At 36.2% G+C, this 20230-nt stretch overlaps 1 protein-coding gene across 2 annotated transcripts in view; it reads right to left on the reverse strand.

Annotated features, from left to right (window-relative positions):
- LOC144432555 (four and a half LIM domains protein 2-like) overlaps nt 1–20230 on the reverse strand; it is a 75155-nt gene that overhangs the window by 30341 nt on the left and 24584 nt on the right. The window contains exons 1-5 of one of the 2 annotated variants that reach the window (XM_078120795.1): nt 18648–18709; nt 11967–12052; nt 11203–11383; nt 10167–10403; nt 9472–9687 (exon numbers count right to left, since the gene is read on the reverse strand). In XM_078120795.1, the coding sequence (XP_077976921.1) occupies nt 9472–9687; nt 10167–10403; nt 11203–11383; nt 11967–12052; nt 18648–18659 (732 nt within the window). In that variant the 5' untranslated portion in view covers nt 18660–18709. Of the gene's footprint in view, nt 1–9471; nt 9688–10166; nt 10404–11202; nt 11384–11966; nt 12053–18647; nt 18710–20230 lie in introns of those variants that run through there. The other variant, XM_078120794.1, reaches the window with a different exon arrangement.

Here is a 20230-nt window from a genome sequence, read left to right on the forward strand (position 1 = left end):
TTAGTATGTAACAAAAGTATGTTTGGGAATCAAAAATAAAGTTCTAAATTTTGCATAAAAAATGTACAAACAACTAAATGAAACATGTACTTTGAATAAAACACTTTTCAATGTCAAAGTATCACTAACTTGGGTAGACAGTGTGTATGATGAGTTTTAGTATGTAAATTTCTTTTGTCATATCTATTCAAATATATCTATATCTTTGGCAAAGTCATAACAGGTGCATATATTTTCCTTAGTTTCGTAGAAAATATTTTGCATGTCTTTCAAGAAAATCTGTTGACAAATTTCTAAAATTGCTACAGCTCCTTCTACAATAAATCATTGATACCAGCACCAATGAAAATATGTATTCAGAAACTCATCAGTGGCAATTCTACATTTTGAAAATGGCAAAAATATTCTAACAAAACCCTGTACACTGGTGAGATCTGTCTGACTTCAAGGAGATGATGTCCAACAAGTACAAATCAGAGAGAGTTGTGGGTAAAATATTGTACAGTGCAGCTCTCAGCTCAACAACTGCTAGTTTGTGGTGATTTTTAGAAAGGTATGACTGAAATACCTACATATATCTACATATATTCACACAAACTCTCCCCTCCCTCGCTCCCAACACGATCTCTCCCCCCCCCCTCTCTCTCTCTCCCTCCCTCCCTCTCTCTCTCTCTCTCTCCCTCCCTCCCTCCCTCCCTCCCTCCCTCCCTCCCTCCCTCTCTCCTCTCTCTCTCTCTCTCTCTCTCTCTCTCTCTCTCTCTCTCTCTCTCTCTCTCTCTCTCTCTCTCTCTCTCTCTCTCTCTCTCTCTCTCTCTCTCTCTCTCTCTCTCTCTCCATCTCTCCCCCCCTCTCATATGTACTGATAGTTGATTCTGACACGTGATACTTTTCACAATGTGTGTTATAACTGAGTATACAAATGACAGACATCTTTACTCTTGTTACCATTTAATGATATAACTACTGACTATTAAAACTGATAAATGAACCCATTACATGATAATAAAACTAATAAACACAACATTCAATAACTTAATAATATCATTTTTCCCAAACCCTGGCTAATTATTAAAACCGAGTCTGAATATGAGTATCTGTAATGATAATATTTTAGTGGCCTTTGAATTGGCAAGAAACACAATTCAATTAAGAAAAGAAACTTACAGCACTAAAAACATAATTACAAGAAAATAACTAACTCTCCTGAAAACATCTTTCTGTTCTCCCGTAAATCTTTGATAAATTTCATTGTTAACTTGGACACTTTTCCCCCATGGCATTGTTTATTTCTCACAAAAAGTTACTATAAAGAACACAAAATCTGAAATTTTAATTTTCGGAGTGAAATGTGTTTAATGATATTAATATTGTATGCTGTATACAATGGCAATACATGTGGTTGTGGTTGAAATCTGGATCCCCAGACATTAAAAAAACAGAGCGACAACTTCACCAGAACAGAATCTGTCATAGCCAGCAGTAATTAGCTATGCCTTGGTGAAAGCCAATGCTGAGTTTCTAGGTTTAATAGTCCATGCATGGACAGACCTGAAGTGTCTTGATATTGAACACTAGATGTTCCATGACATCAATAAACTCTACAAAACACAGTCTTACCAAGCCATATCATCGACTACAATCTACAGAATGTGCAGCCTGTCTGTAAATTATGTCAATTGTTGACACTATCAAGTCACCTTTCATCCATCATCCATCACAGATATCCGGTTTCAAATTAATGTCTTTGAGTACAAACTTGTCAACACTGCACTCCCCCCTCAAGTACATTCCTATGACTAGACCATAGTCAACGGTATCTACCTGTACATAGTGGATTTAAACACACACTGAGTACAGATCATAGAGAAGCTCCCTAAACTTTTTGTCAGATTGCTGAGCTAAAGGAAGGACGATTGTACAGCAAAGTTATATGGCCGCTCTACCTCACTACTGGATGTTGGATTGATTGATAGCTTTACCACTCATACGATGGTAAGTATGCAAAGACAGTGTTTAGGGTTGAAGTACGTTGTAAACATTGTCCTGAACACTGGACAGTATTCACAACTAGGTGAGAAAACTCACAAGTATGTTGCAGTTTTAGAACCTTACAGTGGACAAATCTGGTATCATTTGACATATCACTATTCAATTACATGTCATGGAGTTCTTGTACATCTACAAATTCACCAGACCAATCAGACTTTAGGCGGGATAGATTTTACCTCCACTCTTTACAATTACCTACTCGTATTTTGATCAATTGGTACCTATTCATGTTATATTTGTTCAAATTTCAGTGACTAAAATAGACCTTGAACTATTCTATCTACACATTTAACACAACAATGTGCATAATCTCTGTAGTAACGTTAGACTTTGCTTCGTTTACTCAAGAAATACAAAAATGGCTTCATTTTCTAACTCATTCATAAGCAGGTTTTCTCAGGAAATATATTCTTTTTCCAGTGTACATAAATGAGATATAAAGGTAGACTGATACTCAATTGATCCTATGGGTGTTTTTTTGAGTCCGGTGAATAAATCACATCCAAATCTGTCGGCCTCAAACTGTGAAACTGTTTCAGTAATGTTTTATTGATATTCATTGCTTGTATGATAATTCAGAGCATCACTCATGTACTTAATATTCATAGATTTTGAAATATTAGGCGCCATGAATTAAATACTTTGTTTGCAGTCCTTAACTTTCCCCAAAACCTACCAGGCAGACATGGAAAAAAAACACAGAAAAAAACACAATGCTAGCATGTCATGTAAAATTCACTTTTCTGTTGATTCAGTTTCTGTGTGTACCTAAATCTACTACACTGGTGAAATATAAATGTCAAAATCCAAAGTTTGATTGTTTTAAACAATTCCTTAGAGATAGGTGTAGTTATTCTGAAGGAATGTGTAAGTCTTTCCATGCACAATAATAAAATAAGACCTTCAGCGGAAATTTTGAGAATTTTTTTTTTAATTCTACTAACAAGCGCCTACCCACATGCGGATGGCAAACAAAGACTTTAACTTATGGTGCCTAAGGAGAAGTTCTAGAATTAGCATTGTATACATAGATGGCTGCACATAGACTTTGGAGATATCATAGTTACTGCAACAATTTATTTGTGAAAATCACACTACGTTAAAATACGAAATTAGAAATTAGTACACATATCTGTGACATGCAATCTGATCTAAATAATCTTTTACGTCACTCAGAAAACAGCACAGAAGGAGCAGTTATTGACAAACTTTAGGATAACATAAAACGGGGAACTGCCTGAACTAAAACTACATATCCAGACTTACATCACAGCTCTTTGAGTTTGCGTTACTAGGGTAAGATCAATGTCAAATCTCACTGGCATGAAGTGTATTTGTATCATTGGCAATAGTTTAGATGCTTCCCGTGATATCAAATCATCTCATTACCATCAAGACTTAAAGAGAGATCTTGAGATTGGATGCCATGGATAGCACTAAAGTACATTGTCAGTGAATGGTCACTATTCTACAATTCTCAGTACCTGAAATAGAATATTACTGCCTAAGCAAATCATAAAAATAACGAACATTCACTTTCTTGCTCAACATCATAACTTCTGCTCCACATATTTGCTTCACATGCATTACTATAGGCATGTGAGAGAATAAGTCAACCTTCTTGCTCTATTTTGACCCTCTAGTATGAGGTAAAATGCTATTGCAGGTACTGAGAAATGTGTTCTCTACATAAAACTAATTTGTCATGCCACTAACACACACCAATTTCTTGCCACAACACACCAGACTTTAGCATTCTCCAATCCCCCAATTATGTAGCGACCCACAAGAAAACAGAGTTTTTATCATTTTTGATTGACAAAAACACTCTTTTGCTAAAGGGAATACCAATAAGGGCACCTGTTCTTAATTCTAAGTTTCTCGTTGTAATTACACTTTAATTAGGTTTAATTAGTGCATCTAATTAGTGTATGTTTCACCAGTGGAGTTTCAAGTAGAGTCTTCAGGATATCAACACTGTGGGCTATCTAATTTGGTATTATAAACCAAGTTGCAATGTCATATTGTGTTCTAGTTGTTATATTAACATCAAATGTTGGAGTTGTTTGTTTACCATCTGAGTGAAGTGAGTGAGTGTATGTGTGTCATATTATCTGTGTATGTAGTGACTAACCAGCCTTGATCTTATCAACAATTTGTTTACAATTAAACATCAGGGAGTGAAAGACTACACTGTGATCAATATAGAAACTTGCTGAAAGTAGTTAGTTTTAGCACAGCTTGAGACAGGCTAAGGGATACAGTTGGTAGAAGATTGTTGTAAATGATGGGTCAGCTTGAGACAGGCTAAGGGATACAGTTGGTAGAAGATTGTTGTAAATGATGGGTCAGCTTGAGACAGGCTAAGGGATACAGTTGGTAGAAGATTGTTGTAAATGATGGGTCAATTTGAGACAGGCTAAGGGATACAGTTGGTAGAAGATTGTTGTAAATGATGGGTCAGTTTGAGACAGGCTAAAGGGATACAGTTGGTAGAAGATCGTTGTAAATGATGGGTCAATTTGAGACAGGCTAAGGGATACAGTTGGTAGAAGATCATTGTAAATGATGGGTCAATTTGAGACAGGCTAAGGGATACAGTTGGTAGAAGATCGTTGTAAATGATGGGGTCAATTTGAGACAGGCTAAGGGATACAGTTGGTAGAAGATCGTTGTAAATGATGGGTCAATTTGAGACAGGCTAAGGGATACAGTTGGTAGAAGATCATTGTAAATGATGGGTCAATTTGAGACAGGCTAAGGGATACGATTGGTAGAAGATCGTTGTAAATGATGGGGTCAATTTGAGACCGGCTAAGGGATATAGTTGGTAGAAGATCGTTGTAAAAAATGGGTCAGTTTGAGACAGGCTAAGGGATACAGTTGGTAGAAGATCGTTGTAAATGATGGGTCAATTTGCTAGATTGAAGAAACATAGGGTCGGTTGGGGTCATGAGAAGCATAGAATTATAGTAAGTACAAGTGCCCTATTTACATCAGGTTTACTTTTTAGTCTACAGTGCATCTCACTATAGCATAATAATTTCCTTTATATTCTATACAACAAAACAACATGGATTTAAAGTTTGGCAAGTATAGAGTCTCCATTGTGCTATACTGAATACGTTTGTAGACTGTTCTGTGTGTTTACTGCAATGTTTAGAATTCAAATCACTGGCTATCTTATCTTGCCTTCTATGAGCACAGAGACGGTAGTCAAACAAAAGAGAGATTACATTTCTATGCCACGGTTATTGCAACAGTAGACTTTAATTACATTGACTAAATAATAGCATCTCTGACTTGATCAATGTAATTAGACCACAAAGAGGATATAGTGTAATTAATTACTTTAAACCACGATTCACATCCAGTAATACAAGAAATATCACGCAGTCTTGTGAGGAAATCAAAATAATATTTTCAGTCAAAAAGAAATTTTGTTCGTAAACCACATGAAAGACTATCTGTTTTTATGCAACAACTAGTAGTGTGTTATATCAACAGTGTACAGGGCTACAATTTTTTGAGGTCATTCTGGGTCATCGCCGTCTGACCACATACAGTGGAAATTAGCACGCAAGGAAATCAAGAGATTTAACTTGACACCTTTATAGGTGTATACTGTGTACCAATTCCAATTTTGTTTGGAAACCACACAAAACACAATCTGTTTTCTGTTTTATGTAACAATGATTGTGCTAAAAGAACAGCTCATAGAGCTACGTCTTTTTTTTTTAAGGTCATTCTGGGTCATCGCTGTCAGAGTATTACAGTAGAAAATAACACTTTATAAAGGTAATATAAGACATTTACTGACAGGTGCACTGTGTACCAATTCCCCATACTAATAGTTACCATAGCGATACAATCGGATTATAACTATGGCGACAAAAATCAAAAGTGATTTTACCCTTCTGAGTTAGTTGAAATGCATGAAACGAAATCGTACATTGTACTATAGACTTCCGGCCCACCTTTTTAAGAGACCACCCCCACATCATTTGAAAAGAGAATATTTAACAGTGTACAACAAAACAGTCTGGGGTCGTATTGAAAATACTGTAACAGCTACTCTGTGGCATACCTCTACAGCAAACATTTTGTAAGCTGATACAAGAATTTTAAGCCTGGATTGCAGACTGCCCACCTTTACGGCTGCTATAAATTGCACGTATACATCTAAAACATTCCAAAGATGTAGACCTCTCCTTTGATAGTTTGTATAAAGCTGATGTTTGTATTGAAGAGGTAAGGGAGAGATGAAGTAGGGACTGAAGCATTTTCACACCTACTATAAACTAACGACAGATCTCTCCAAAAATTCCAGAAAAGTGCTTCTAAACTGATCAATGATATGCACGCAGTATAGTGCTGAAGTTGTGCTTCAAGAGTGGTGAAAATCTATGAGTGAGGACTCGACACTTCAACTCCTGAGCACCCATTTCAGAAAAGTACCTCTCTAGAAAAGACTTCCATAAAGCCTTGATTTTAAACCATTCGTATACACATCAGTGTTTTGGCTACAGTTTGAGATCCCCGGTAACAGAAAATGGGAATCTGATTTCCACACCTTGTACTCGAACGTTGGTAGAGAACTCCCCCATACCTGGTGAAGTAGGGTACATGTTTACCTACACACTGAACACAGAAAACACATTCTGAAAATATGGATTTCTCGCCAATATGACTGTACTTATACTATACCTCTCGTTGAACTTCTTGAGCATAATGTAACTCTGGCGATGGATTATCCATTTCTCCAACTATTTTAATCCCAGACTACGTTGAAAAAAGACTGCAAACACCTTTATGTGGCTGCGTCACCCTTTATGTCTACAACACCTTTATGACGGTGAGTACTTGTCAGTAACGCCACCCGGTAGTTGAAACAAATGACCTTAAAGTTTGCATTGTGTATTATCTTGACTCTTGAATTCTGGGTCAGACACTATTAAACATAGATAAATTTTCTCTCTTTGTTTGATTTTCTTTTGAAATGTAGATTTTTCTATGTCAATGCTGTGCAAGGTCATGCATTGATAGTATTTCCGAGAATATTTTACAACTAAAAAGATGCAGACTTCAAATATAAAATCTCAAACTTGACAAAACTGAATATTATAATGCTATGTTTTGTCTGAAAATTTCAGATGTGATGGCTGCTAAACCGGAAATTACAGAATATTTGCATATGAAAAAAAAAAAATAATGACTGATTTGCTGTCTGCAAGTTTTCCTGTTTGAGGCTACGAATGTTAATAAGCACAAGAATTATACTAAAATATAATTTTCTCCCTCAGCAGAGAGATATCGAAAAACATGAATTCTGTTTAAAACATAGTAGCAACTTCATTCATACAGGTACGTATTGATATAGGACCAATTTTTTACAAATTTGTGAATTAAATTTTGACTTTTTCTAAATCCCCCAAAATCTGATAGCATGCATTCGACTGACTTCTCTGACCTAGCAACGACCTCCAATGACCTAGTAACGACCTCATTCGTAAGAGGCATGATGGATGAGAGACATTGTCAACAAACCCCTTGATTCCCCATATCTGCATAGATATACCAGACTGTACATACTAAGTACACTGTACTGCATAGCAATGATTTACTACAAGTCTGCGATGTACTTTCCTTCAAGCTATAGACATATCTGTCATTTCAAGGACCTTAGTTGTTCACATTTATCACCTACAGTAAAGTGTGCATATATAATATCAGTTCTTTTGTCTCAAATATTTGGTCCTTTTATTAGCCCAGTCTTACAATTTTTCAATGTTCACTGAAAAATACTGATTTCGAGTGAAATCAACCAGTAGAAAATATTTTGAACAACATTTGATCAGAAATAAATGTCAGTGTTTCACAATGTTTGTAGCCTATGATACATTTATATAAGTACATCAACTGTCTTTCCAATTTGTTGTTCTTGATTGTGTTGTTAATGATATTATTTGTTGTGTCGTTGTTGTTGTTGTTGTTGCTGTTGTCGTTATCGTGGTCGATAATGTATATGTTTATTAAAAGGAATGCAAATTGTAGCTTTTTTCAAGGACAAATTTAGCATATTTTAAAACAACTAAATTATCACTTCAATTTCAAGTTCAAGTTTTTAAGTCAAGTTTAAAAGAACACTTAAAAGCATTTTCACATGACATACAATTTAATCTCTGCTACAAATCAACACTAAGGGTGGGATTTGTTTAGTCTATAACATGGACAAAGTACACGACCTAACAATCGTAACTTTTCATTTTTTTCTGTTTGATCACGAAAAATATAAAATATGAGGTGAACCTAGATTTAAGGTCCACACTAAAGGAAGTCTTTGCTAATTTATTGGTAAATTCAGTGACAGCGAAAGGTCAAAGGTCAGAACCTAATGTCAGCACTTCCTGTGAACTGTGTCAACTTTGACCTCTGAAAGTATCATGTCATCACAGAACAATAACTGTGAACCATACTTATGAGATGAAATATTGAATAGACCTGTATAAAGTACTGTCATCAAATAAATAAAGACTAATTTGACATCTGATGAATACATACTTTGATAGAACTCGGTGATAGGTGAATGTTTGTGTCGCATACTGTTCATTGGGGTGGGGGGTATTTGCAGGCATGCTTGCAGTGTTTTCTGTAACCATACTTTCAATGGCATAGTGAATGAAAGTATAGAGTGAGGGATCAGTTGTTGTGGACACTCTTCTTATCCCATAAGGGGGGGGGGGGGGGGGGGAATGAAAAAGGACACTACCAAAAAGAACAAATACCCCAAGTATATGTACATTGGCACTCACATATATGTCATCATGGGGTTCTGGTGTTACCACATAGGTGTATCTTAAACAGCAAATTTCACACACAAAAATACAACTATGTGTTCACATGAAGTTGTGTGTATATGGAATGATTGCACACTCATTTACATACAGGGATGCAACAACAATTTGGACATCAATTGCTTTAACAGTATCAAAATACAATGTTTAACAACTTCAGGATTTCCTAATAATTACAATATTGAAAACAAGAGCAGCAGAACTATTTCAACTTGCCAAGACTTTTGTCTACCTTTTCGCCATGACACAATGCATTGATGTGAAATACTGAAAAAAGACCATATATTCAAAATACGCTACAATGTTCAACTATTGTAGGCCTGGCCTTGCTGTAGTTTGTAAGATACAACATATCAGGCCACCTTTTCAGATACCCATTCACAAAATCTAATTCAAGCTGAACAACAGGAATATCTCTTCACAGTTGAGGCTAGCCTTGTTGGTTGGAAGGTTTCTGAATAGCACTCCTAGTGGCCAATTTATGCATTCCTTTGTTTTTCTAATAATTGCTATAAATACTATTATAGCATTCTGCTGTACTTTAATACAACACATTACAAGCACTAACCTCATCACAGGAGTCACATCTTGGCGTGACTGTTTCAGCATAATGACGTTCATCGTAAATCTTGCCGTCCTTAGCAAAGTATGCCAAATCCACCAACAATTCATTGCACACACTACAACAAAAACAATATGGATGCCAACACATATCCTCTCCAAGCTTCTCGGTAAAGACAGCGATCTCACCAACTTCAATCTCTCCGTCACACTTGTGGCAATTCTATAGGAAATAAAGTAGAAAGGTGGTATGGTTTAATCTAAAAAGATATATGCTAAAATGGTGTGCTGAATTAGAATTTGGGTGTAGCTACCAAAGATGCCAAAATGATTTTCGACAAATTTGATCGTTCAATTTTTTCATACACCAATGTTGGTCACTAGGGGGCGCTATTTGTAAGATTTTGTTTTATGTTAAGTTTTATGAAAATATCAAATGTCATATTTAATATCACAGGTCTATCTTAACTTGCATTATGGATTTAGCATGAGATCTACTGTGACACATTCTTTGAGGGGTTCACTTCCAAATTATGTTATCCATTGAACAAAATAGGGAGAGAGAAATCAATACCCTTTGTCATTCTACCAGGATATGTTTCTATGCGTACACCTACATTTGCTACAAAAAACATTACATCATTTATTACCACAACTTTAATAAATTTCTTGTTTTTAAAAAAAAAAAATATTATTCCTCACCACATCTTTAGTTAAATAATCTTTCACAATCCCAATTCCAAAGGGTTTAGCATCTCTATAATCCAGGAAATCTTGGAATTGTTCCTTAGCTTCGTCACTTTCCAGGTGTTTGAGGTAATCCAGAGCTAAATCTTGTCGTGGGATTTGTAGGATAATCTGTTTATCCCGGTTTGTTTCTCCTGGTGTGTGCAGCTTTGGTATGCTACTGGTAGGCAAGGAACTCATGTACTCCTCAATCTAATCAACAGAGAGAAAAAATTATCATAAATCTAAAGTTTATACACTTACATTTTCACTTTTTTTGTTTCTTGGCACACTTAGCAGATGTTTAAATAGTAACTTAGGGTGTTGGAATTGTACTATAAATGTTACAGTTGTGAAAACAAAAGAATAACAACATGATACATTTGAGGGCGTCCTTCTAGAAAGCATCACAACGTCCAGTTTTCCACCTAGCCAGCAATCTTGTCTCTTACTAACGATATCACACTCACAGTTTCTTTCATCTCTTTGTATGTCAACCAGGTAGGATTCAATAACAATTGACCCAGTGTCTTATCTTTTTTTCAATACCTTTTTCATATCCTCATTTTTTTCTTCAAAATATCATTTTTGGTACAGCTCAATACCTTCACATTGTTTATTTTAAACTAGAGAATTGAGGACTGGGATTAAGGTTATCAGCTATAATCATATAATACTATGTACATTCATCATGGAAGCACTAAGATTCATACACAAGTTGTCTTCTTCCACAGAAATGTCTTGACCAAATCACTAGTCGTTACAACAAGTTCATGACATGAAATTCAAACTTATTTAAAGCCAACCAGGAAAGCCAGGAAAACGTTTTCTTTGTGTTGGATGTTAAACAAAAACGTCCATAAGTCGTTCAAAATGTGAATCATGTTATCGTAACCAATTCCTTGATATCACAGGAAATGCATGCACTCAATGCATGCTAAGCATGACACAGAATACTGCGGGCAAATTTGAGTGGCTAGCGCCCCCTATGGCCATACACAACATTTCTTACCTTTTCAGCTGACAGCCCAGCAGGTACCCAAGAATACCCCTGACTTATGGCACGTTCCTTTTCACCCTTTGTACTAAGATCTTCTGCTGATTCCAACCCCATGTGTTCCTTGACAGTGACATAGTTGTCATGTATCACATCATGCTCTAGTCGCAGACATCGACAATTCAAACAGGTTTTCCTGGGAATGAGAACAGCGACCAATCGATCAAAATCAATGTTTTCACACATATTTCCATAATTTGATTCAGTTATTGATCTTTTCAATGTCATTTGTACATTGATAATCATAACATGAGTTAAAAGTAGCTTCAGATCAGCAAAGAAGTCATTTTAATGATGGTGTTACTTTTCTTTCACTTTTTTTCGGTAAGTGTTATGTGTATCATATGAATTCATATATGTAGCTTCTCTAAAAGTCATATTTATAGGCTACACCAGCTGTTCCTTTCACTGGTGAATTTTGTACAGGCCTGCTGCTCTGAGTACAGCCCTGTAGCTCTGAGTACAGCCCAGCAGCTCTGAGTACAGCCTAGCAGCTCTGAGTACAGCCTAGCAGCTCAGAGTACAGTCCTGCAACTCCAAATACAGGCCTGAAGCTCTGAGTACAGTCCTGCAGCTCTGACTACAGCCCTACAGCTCTGTGTACAGCTCTGCAGCTCTGACTACAGCCCTGCAACAGAATACAGGCCTGCAACAGAGTACAGGCCTGCTACTACAAATATAAGTTTGAAACTTCGATAAACGCAAGATTTCACACTTACCTCCATGAATGTGGCTGAAATCCTGGACATCTCTCATTACAGTTCAGACACGGCTGACTGATGTCTAACTCTTGTACTGTGATCTCCTACAAGAAATGAATAGAAATAAACAGAAATGTTACTTTTCTATAACCACTTGAAATACATGTATACACATCTACAAACAGCTTAAACACACGTTATATATACAATGCCTTGATCAAGTACGTATGTATTTAGCTACCCTTACCAAACAGGTAGATGAACTGTAGATGAATTTCGTCTAGAGTAAGATCTATTTTCGTCTACAGTAGACAAGTTCCATCTACAGTAGATCTACAGTCGATGAACCCTCTTGATACTTCATCTACCAAGTTCTCAAGGCACTGTTTCATCTACAAAAATGTCTACAGTAGACGAAGTTTCATTCACAGTAGATGAGATTTCATCTACATTAACTACATCCATCTACTACAGGTACATGTACATTCATAAATGCTGATATTATTCCCCCAATATTTTTCTACATTCAGCCAATGAAAATACGAGTAACCTAAGGGGTCTTGCCATATTTAGCGTACCACTAATGATGTAGAGGCTCATCATCATCATAACAAAGCGACAAGGGTATAAATCCCATATTTGTTGTTTATTTGCCTTGCATGTGGTATATATATGATATTGTAAATCATACTCTCTGGTCTATTTAGCACGAAGGATTAATTAGAATCTTTCAACTCAAGTTGAGCAAACATACTAAGTGAAAACAGACTTGTGATGTGTCCTACTATTTGATGATATACAGTTTCATTGGTTATGTGGTTTACTCTTGTTTATTACTTAAATACACAAAACAATGCCCATTTAAAGGCAAATCATGTATTTCCATGGTAACATGACTCTAATCTATGACTTCACTGGTTTACAATTTTTGTTTGACATCAACAGGATTATTTTTTAACAAAACAACAACAACAACAACAACAACAACAACAACAACAACAAGACTACTACAATGACAGGTTTATATTCTGCATTGTTTATTTAGTGTCTGGTTCAGTAACATGTAGTAAATAAACTTTACATCAATTACACCTACTAATAACCAAACCTATGTCCAGTAGTCAACTTGAGGTATGCAGTTGCTATGGAAACCAAACTATCTAAATACACATCAAATATTGACAAATTTAATCAAGGTTTTACAGGTGAAAAGTTCACATTCTTTGAGCAAACATGTAGAAGTCAGATTTACAAAACTTAGCCAAGAGATTTGCCATGGTCTGACTTATCTCTAGCCCAGAGATTTCTCATGGACTGTGCCCGCAGAATATCTCTACCCAGATTTTTTGTGGGCTGTCTGCAGACTCTCTCTAGCTAGGAGATTAGTCTTGGACTGTCTGACTATCTCTAGCCCCAGAGACTTGTCATGCTGTGACTATCTCAAGTTTCCGGGGCTAACAAAACTGGTCAGATGGTGAGATTTACGACACATGTTGCTTATCAAAAGCTCACATACCTTGATGGTCAATTAGAAAAGAAAACATTTGACAGGGTGTGTACACCTGTGGTATTTAGAGCACTTTATAATACAAGGCCATTGTCACCATAAATGATCAGTTTGTACTATCCACACATACCAGGTATCTACTATCTGAACAAATCACTTATCTACATCAACTCCAATTATTGACACAAAGATGCAATTGTTGAGATACATAAAAGGCATATATTGTTGGGTTACCAGATTTGTTATTCTGATTTTAGTCTGGAATCTTACTCCACTTCATGATACTATAGTCTCTCTTGGTCACAAAGTTAGTGTCATTTAAGTAGGATACTTTTTATTAGTTTGTAGTAGAGTATATATTTATCAGGTCAAAAAGCTAAACTAAAGTGAAGACTGATTTTGTAAAAACCAAGCTGGTAAGATATTTCTTTCACTGCCAGTGTCAGGGCCACCTTAGTCTAGTTCCTCTGTGGTTTAGTTAGAGACCACATTGGCATCCAGACAATGGCCGCCTCAGTAGACCCAGCCCAGAGAGACTTGGTTTAATACCTGACTTGAATTGCTCAGGCAGATAGCCAAGTCATTTGGACATGGAATGCAGTGGACCAAAATGTCCATACTGCATGCAGTATATTCATACCACTTCTAAAATGTTGTAAGCCCGGACTCACGTCTTGGTTTTACTATCTCAAGAAGCTCAGAGCTACTTGAAATACCAAGACAAGTCTCTGTGCTAGGTGTAGAGAGCTTCTGGAGATGGTACCACCAACCCAAGTTTCTGTGCTAGGTAAGGAGAGCTTCTGGAGATGGTACCACCAACGCAAGTTTCTGTGCTAGGTGTGTGGAGAGCTTCTGGAGATGGTACCACCAATGCATGTTTCTGTGCTATGTGACATAGTGGAGCCTCGGAGCTTCTAGAGACGGTACCACCAAGACAGGTCCCTGAGCTAACACGACGTATAAACACAGTACTAACTCAGTGATTACCTGTATGAGGCGAACAACATTTCCATTCCAACATTTTATATACAGGTAATCATGTGGTACGTGTGACTTCTACTCTCTCTGTTGCAGAGTTCGCCAACCTTTATCCACATCATGCCAGACATACACGGATATAACCATGGAATACTTTATTTCCATGGAATTATATTTCCCACCAAAATTTGGGTTGAATTTTTTTTAACTTTATCAGCAAATGCATACATAGCAAGTGACGTTAGACTAACTTTGACATTTCCCCATTTCACAGAATTTTGCAACTCTTTATTCTCAAGAAATTTCCAAAAACACTAATTTTTTACCTACTGACGTTGCAATGCAATGGTACAAAGGTTGCAAAAGCTCTACATATTTTCCCAGTTTACAGTCCTCCGAGATATTATCAAAATTTTTCCTCGACAACAATACGCAGTATTTTCACAGACACCTTACGTAAGTTAAACAGAAATGGGACACATGCAAAATACAATGAACTTCTCCGTTAGTCTTTTGCGTGATATTTCAAAATGTTACAACACAGCTTCCAGTGGCAAGACAGAAACAAAGCATTAAATACATGTATGTATGCATTATGATACCATCCTGTTACACAACACTGAACAGCCAGACATGTTATCTAAATTATTACATGACATTTCCTTCCCCCTGGCCCATCCTACAACATGACTTCCCTTCCATTAACCCACTTCCATTGTAGTCTCAGTCTTATCAAATTCTTCCAGATGTTTTAAACATCCAAACTGTGTGTTCCCCCTCAACTAAGTCTTTGACCCTAATGATGAGGTCATGACCCAAAAAAGGTCAAGGAAAGGTCATGGGATTGTTACTCTTTCTATTTACATCCGGCATCCTTATCTTAAAGTGTTCCATCAAAAAAAAAACTACAATTATGAAAATTCATATTTTAGTGAAATTGGATCATCACAGTAGCAAACTGAAATGTAATACTGATCATAATTATAAACTCATCAACAGTTCTACATCTCTGTAATATATATATGTATATATTTATATTGATAAAAGTGTCTCACTGGAGAGAACAGTTCCCAATGCAATATTAGTAGCAAAGAGCATTTTAGACTTAATCCAAGGTATAAGAATGTCCAGCTCTAATCTTCAAACGACTATTTGAGATTGTCAAGGTCTATATGTACACATGAAAAGTCTGTATATTTATAGCGTAACAAGATGGTCGGACTAATCTAGTTCTTATGGAGGTTATCTTCTATTGTAGCTCATTGACAATACAAACACTACCTGGTAATTATCCCAGAGTACTAAGAAATCTTAAAATGAATTTTGGTTAGTTGAACTTGAAATACTCTGTGCCTACACCACATGCCATAGACAGAAATGTTTATCTCTGTGTAGCCTTTATTTTTCATGACTCATTGCAAACAGTGTTTAGCCAATGGGTTAACCACAGGAACACCACCTACAAAATGTGTATACAAGCAAGGATCTACATACATCTGTACATGTACCAAGGAGAGACCGTACTCGATAATAAACCAGGACAAAATTCCTTTAAGTGTTTTACAGGAAGTCAATTAAAGGTCTTTAAGTCGTCAATCATTTGAACATCCCCCTTCATCCCCCTAGAGGTGTAAATAATTCTCCGATGACTAAACAGGTGGGCTTGGTAACAATCGCATAAATGGCAGAACCTTGAATTTAAGATGTTATCATTTGAGTTTAAAGTTTCACACGATGGAAAACATTTTATATCTTACGGCAAGGATTACAATGAAGGTGTTAAAACTGTATAAAAAAAAACTTAATGATTCACCAATAGTACAATACGATAGTTCAAAAGTTGTACACGAAACAAAATCGAGATATTTCTTCTTTTCAATTTAACCAGAGGAAATGAGCAGGGTTGGGTTTACTTTCTGGTAATATGAGAGTTGGACCAGATGTTTAGAAATGGTTATAGATACAGCAAAGTCTCACAAAACTTGTAGGACGATATCTTCAAGGCATAAATTCAAGTATCATTATAGCAGAACACTGCACACACTCTTTAATTTGTACAACATCTCCAGGCCATGTAAGTGATTCTAAACTAATTGGCCAATTTAAAACACATCAAACAATAAATCAACCTTGAAGTTCACTTGTTTTCTTTTTCTTTGATTTCATTGCTATGGAAACAGAATTGGTTGTGATACTCATTCTTTACAAGCAGTAAGTGACATTGGATGAGGTTGATGAATTTTAAAAAAAAATAGAAAATGTCTACGGAACAATTTATGATTACTGTTAGTTGTGCAGTTTGTATTTTATTTTATGAGCACTATCATTGTTAAAAGAAAATAGACGAACTTATTTAGGGTATGTATTAGACTGGCACCAGTTCCTTGGGAGATTTTGTGTGTGTGTGTGTGTGTGTGTGTGTGTGTGTGTGTGTGTGTGTGTGTGTGTGTGTGTGTTTGTGTGTGTGTGTGTGTCTGTCTGTCTGTCTGTCTGTCTGTCTGTCTGTCTGTGGTGTGGCTAATTACATATTTTGTAATAATTCATTAACATTTCGGCAGAGAGATTTCTACTTTAAGCTTAAAGTAAAAACTCAAATCATTCACGAGGTAGTAGACCGTAAAATTTGTTTTTGCGGGCACCCTTTTAATTGCAATAATGTCTAGTAAGCTACTATTGAGAGTACCCACAACAAAGAATCTTCCAGTCCACAAACAAACCAACATCTAGGGTATCATTGCCTGTTTACATCGCAATCTGCGATGTTGCTTTGCTGTCTCAGTAACTGCTTGTAATTGCTAGTCATGGCAAATAATTAATTTAGCCACGCCCCCAATGGCAGTTATCAGTATTCTGTTTGTGGATATTTACATACTATTCACCATAATATGTAAATTATGTCACTCTTGTGCTCATCTCAACGATGGTACATTTACATAATGACTTTATTTGAATATAGTCAATTAGATTGACGTACGTTATCACTCCCCGTTGTGACCAATCAGTCTCAGTGTATTTTTTCAAACCAATCAGTTTGAATGTATAATTTACAAACCACACTATTTGGTTGCCATTACTAGCATTAAAAAGCAGTTAGTAAGACCGCAAAGCAAAAATCACCACTCATGATGTAAACAGACTATCAGGCAGGGTATAACCAGGAAGCACATCTGTCTATCATTCATGACAGCATGCGTACATGTATGTGATGTTAACGTAGATCCATTAGTGAAAACGATCAGATAAAGTTAGTATCAAAGTCTAAAGAGTAAAAGACACAAATGAACCTCAGGAAATCAGACTACACAGGGTTAATGGACTCCTGTTGAGCCGTAGACACACACCTTACCACTAGAATTTAGTTTGTTTTAGCAAGAAAAAATTACATGTAATTCACTTTCTGCGATGAACTCCAAATCAGAATAGAGAACAAAGTATAATTTTTTGGGGGCATAAAAAATGACAACTATGTTATAGTTCTGCTAATTGAGTAAGATCTGCTAATTGAGTAAATTCTATAAACTACTTTGTACTTAGCCAATACAGTAGGGGGCTCAATCTTTGGTGGGAAATACATTTGTAAAATCAGCACAAATAATCCTAGAAAAAGCGTCTGTTTTGTGTAAATGAACCGTTAAATCTCTGATTATTGTGAACGGAAAACAAGAGAGCTTTTAATCTTTAGCTGTGCAGAACTCACAAGAGGCTCATCACACCATTTCAAGGGCTATCTGAATAGGTTATTTTGTACAGCATGAGTGTCTTAGAATGGGGTCAAATCGTATGAGACATACCATGCCCTGTTGTTTCCATTCTGTAGTTGTCAAAACTGTTTTCAAACCCAGCACAATGAAACTTGACTGTTACACTACTAATGTTGAATAAAGATGTTACTCTTTGCTGTTGTTGTATTGTGCAATTTAATACCATCACTCACTTAGCAGGTATCTATTAAGCACCGACAGGAACTGTGTGACTCTGTAGCCAAGTCCCAGATTTGACTATCTGGATTGATAAATGCTGTGTGGACTGAATATTTTGTGACAAATTCATGTTTCTTAGTCTGTAAGATCGGAGTGTCAGCTACTACAACTGAAGAAATAGAAGAGAGGGGCTGACCAGGACTGAACAAAATGACGTGTCTAGGTCTATATATGTATCGCCACTTGTTGGTTCAGTTTTTGTCATGACTTGTGATGTAGTACATGAGTACTTACCACAGAATCCATGCCGTCTTCTTGACTGATATGGAACGCCTTGTAGTACACTACACACTGTTTTCTTGCCCAGCCTAATGTAAGCAGACACTAAGCTGGTACTAAAGTTACTCTGTACTTTCTATCTATATATTTTTAGACAACCAATCATGTGATCTAGTCAACCATATTGTTTTTTTTTTCATTTTTAAAGTAGGTTGATTGATTGATTGATTGATTGATTGATTGATTGATTGATTGATTGATTGATTGACTGACTGACTGACTGACTGACTGACTGACTGACTGTCTGACTGACTGAATGACTGACTGACTGACTGACTGAATGACTGACTGACTGACTGACTGAATGACTGACTGACTGACTGACTGACTGACTGACTGACTGACTGTCTGTCTGTCTGTCTATCTGACTGACTAAATGACTGAGTGAGTGATTGGTTGGTTGGTTGGTTGGTTGGTTGGTTTGGTGACTGACTGACTGATTGATTGACTGATTGATTGATTAATTGATTGATTGATTAATTGACTGATTGACTGACTGACTGACTGACTGACTGACTGACTGACTGATTGATTGATTGATTGATTGATTGATTGATTGATTGATTGATTGATTGATTGACTGACTGACTGACAGATCAATCACAATAGGACCATACTACCTGACCTTATTTCTATATGCTACCATTGTGTCAATTCTTGGCAGTTATCCAATCATTTTAATCATTCAAAAGTTGAGTTTCAGTTTTTGCTACAGTTCTTGTTTTTTTCTTCTCCTCAACTACTAAGCTAAAATTCAATACTAAATTTAACACATTTTTCTGCCAAATTTCTTCACCTACCCTGCTTTATAATGGCAAAAATCAACAATAACAACAGCAATTTTTTTTTCAAAAGAACAAGTTATATCTCAATGATTTCACCAGGAAGCCTGCAGGCAAAAAAAAGTACATCCTTTCTGGAGTGTAGAATAAAAGTTAATGAGGAACAAATGCCATTTTACTGGCCCCTCCTAGGTCACAAAGTGTACTGCGAATTGTTTTCTCACTGCAAACTGAGGTTAATTTGGACTGTGGAAAGGGTATGTGTATTTTGAGATGGTTTGTATGTTTTGAGACTGTTTGTGTGATGTCCATTGTGTCTTTATATACACATCACCCATACATTCCCTGTATAAATTCACACCTGGTTAACAATTGGAATTCTGGCTGGTACAAATATACAACACAACAGTGGTCTATCCAACCCATATCTTCTTATTTGTGGTTGCAGTAATGTTATGTGTAAAATTACTTTATTTCTACCAATTTAAAGGTCCATAATTCAGTCCCTGATTCTCATATTTGCAGTATCTTATCAGTGGCATATCATATGAATGAGATAGGATCATTCTTCCGTTCTACACCTTAATTTCTTCTACAGCTCTGCCAAACAACTGTTTTTTCACAAAAATTTTAATCAAACTGGGCCTTTAAGAGATTATAATCACGATACTGATTCAAATCTTACTAATCCAAACTGACAAAAAGTACAAATTCTTCAACCTGACAAAAAGTACAAATTCTTCACCAAATCCAACT

This window comes from Glandiceps talaboti, chromosome 3 (genome assembly GCF_964340395.1).
Source record: "Glandiceps talaboti chromosome 3, keGlaTala1.1, whole genome shotgun sequence".
NCBI classification, from domain to species: Eukaryota; Metazoa; Hemichordata; class Enteropneusta; family Spengelidae; genus Glandiceps; species Glandiceps talaboti.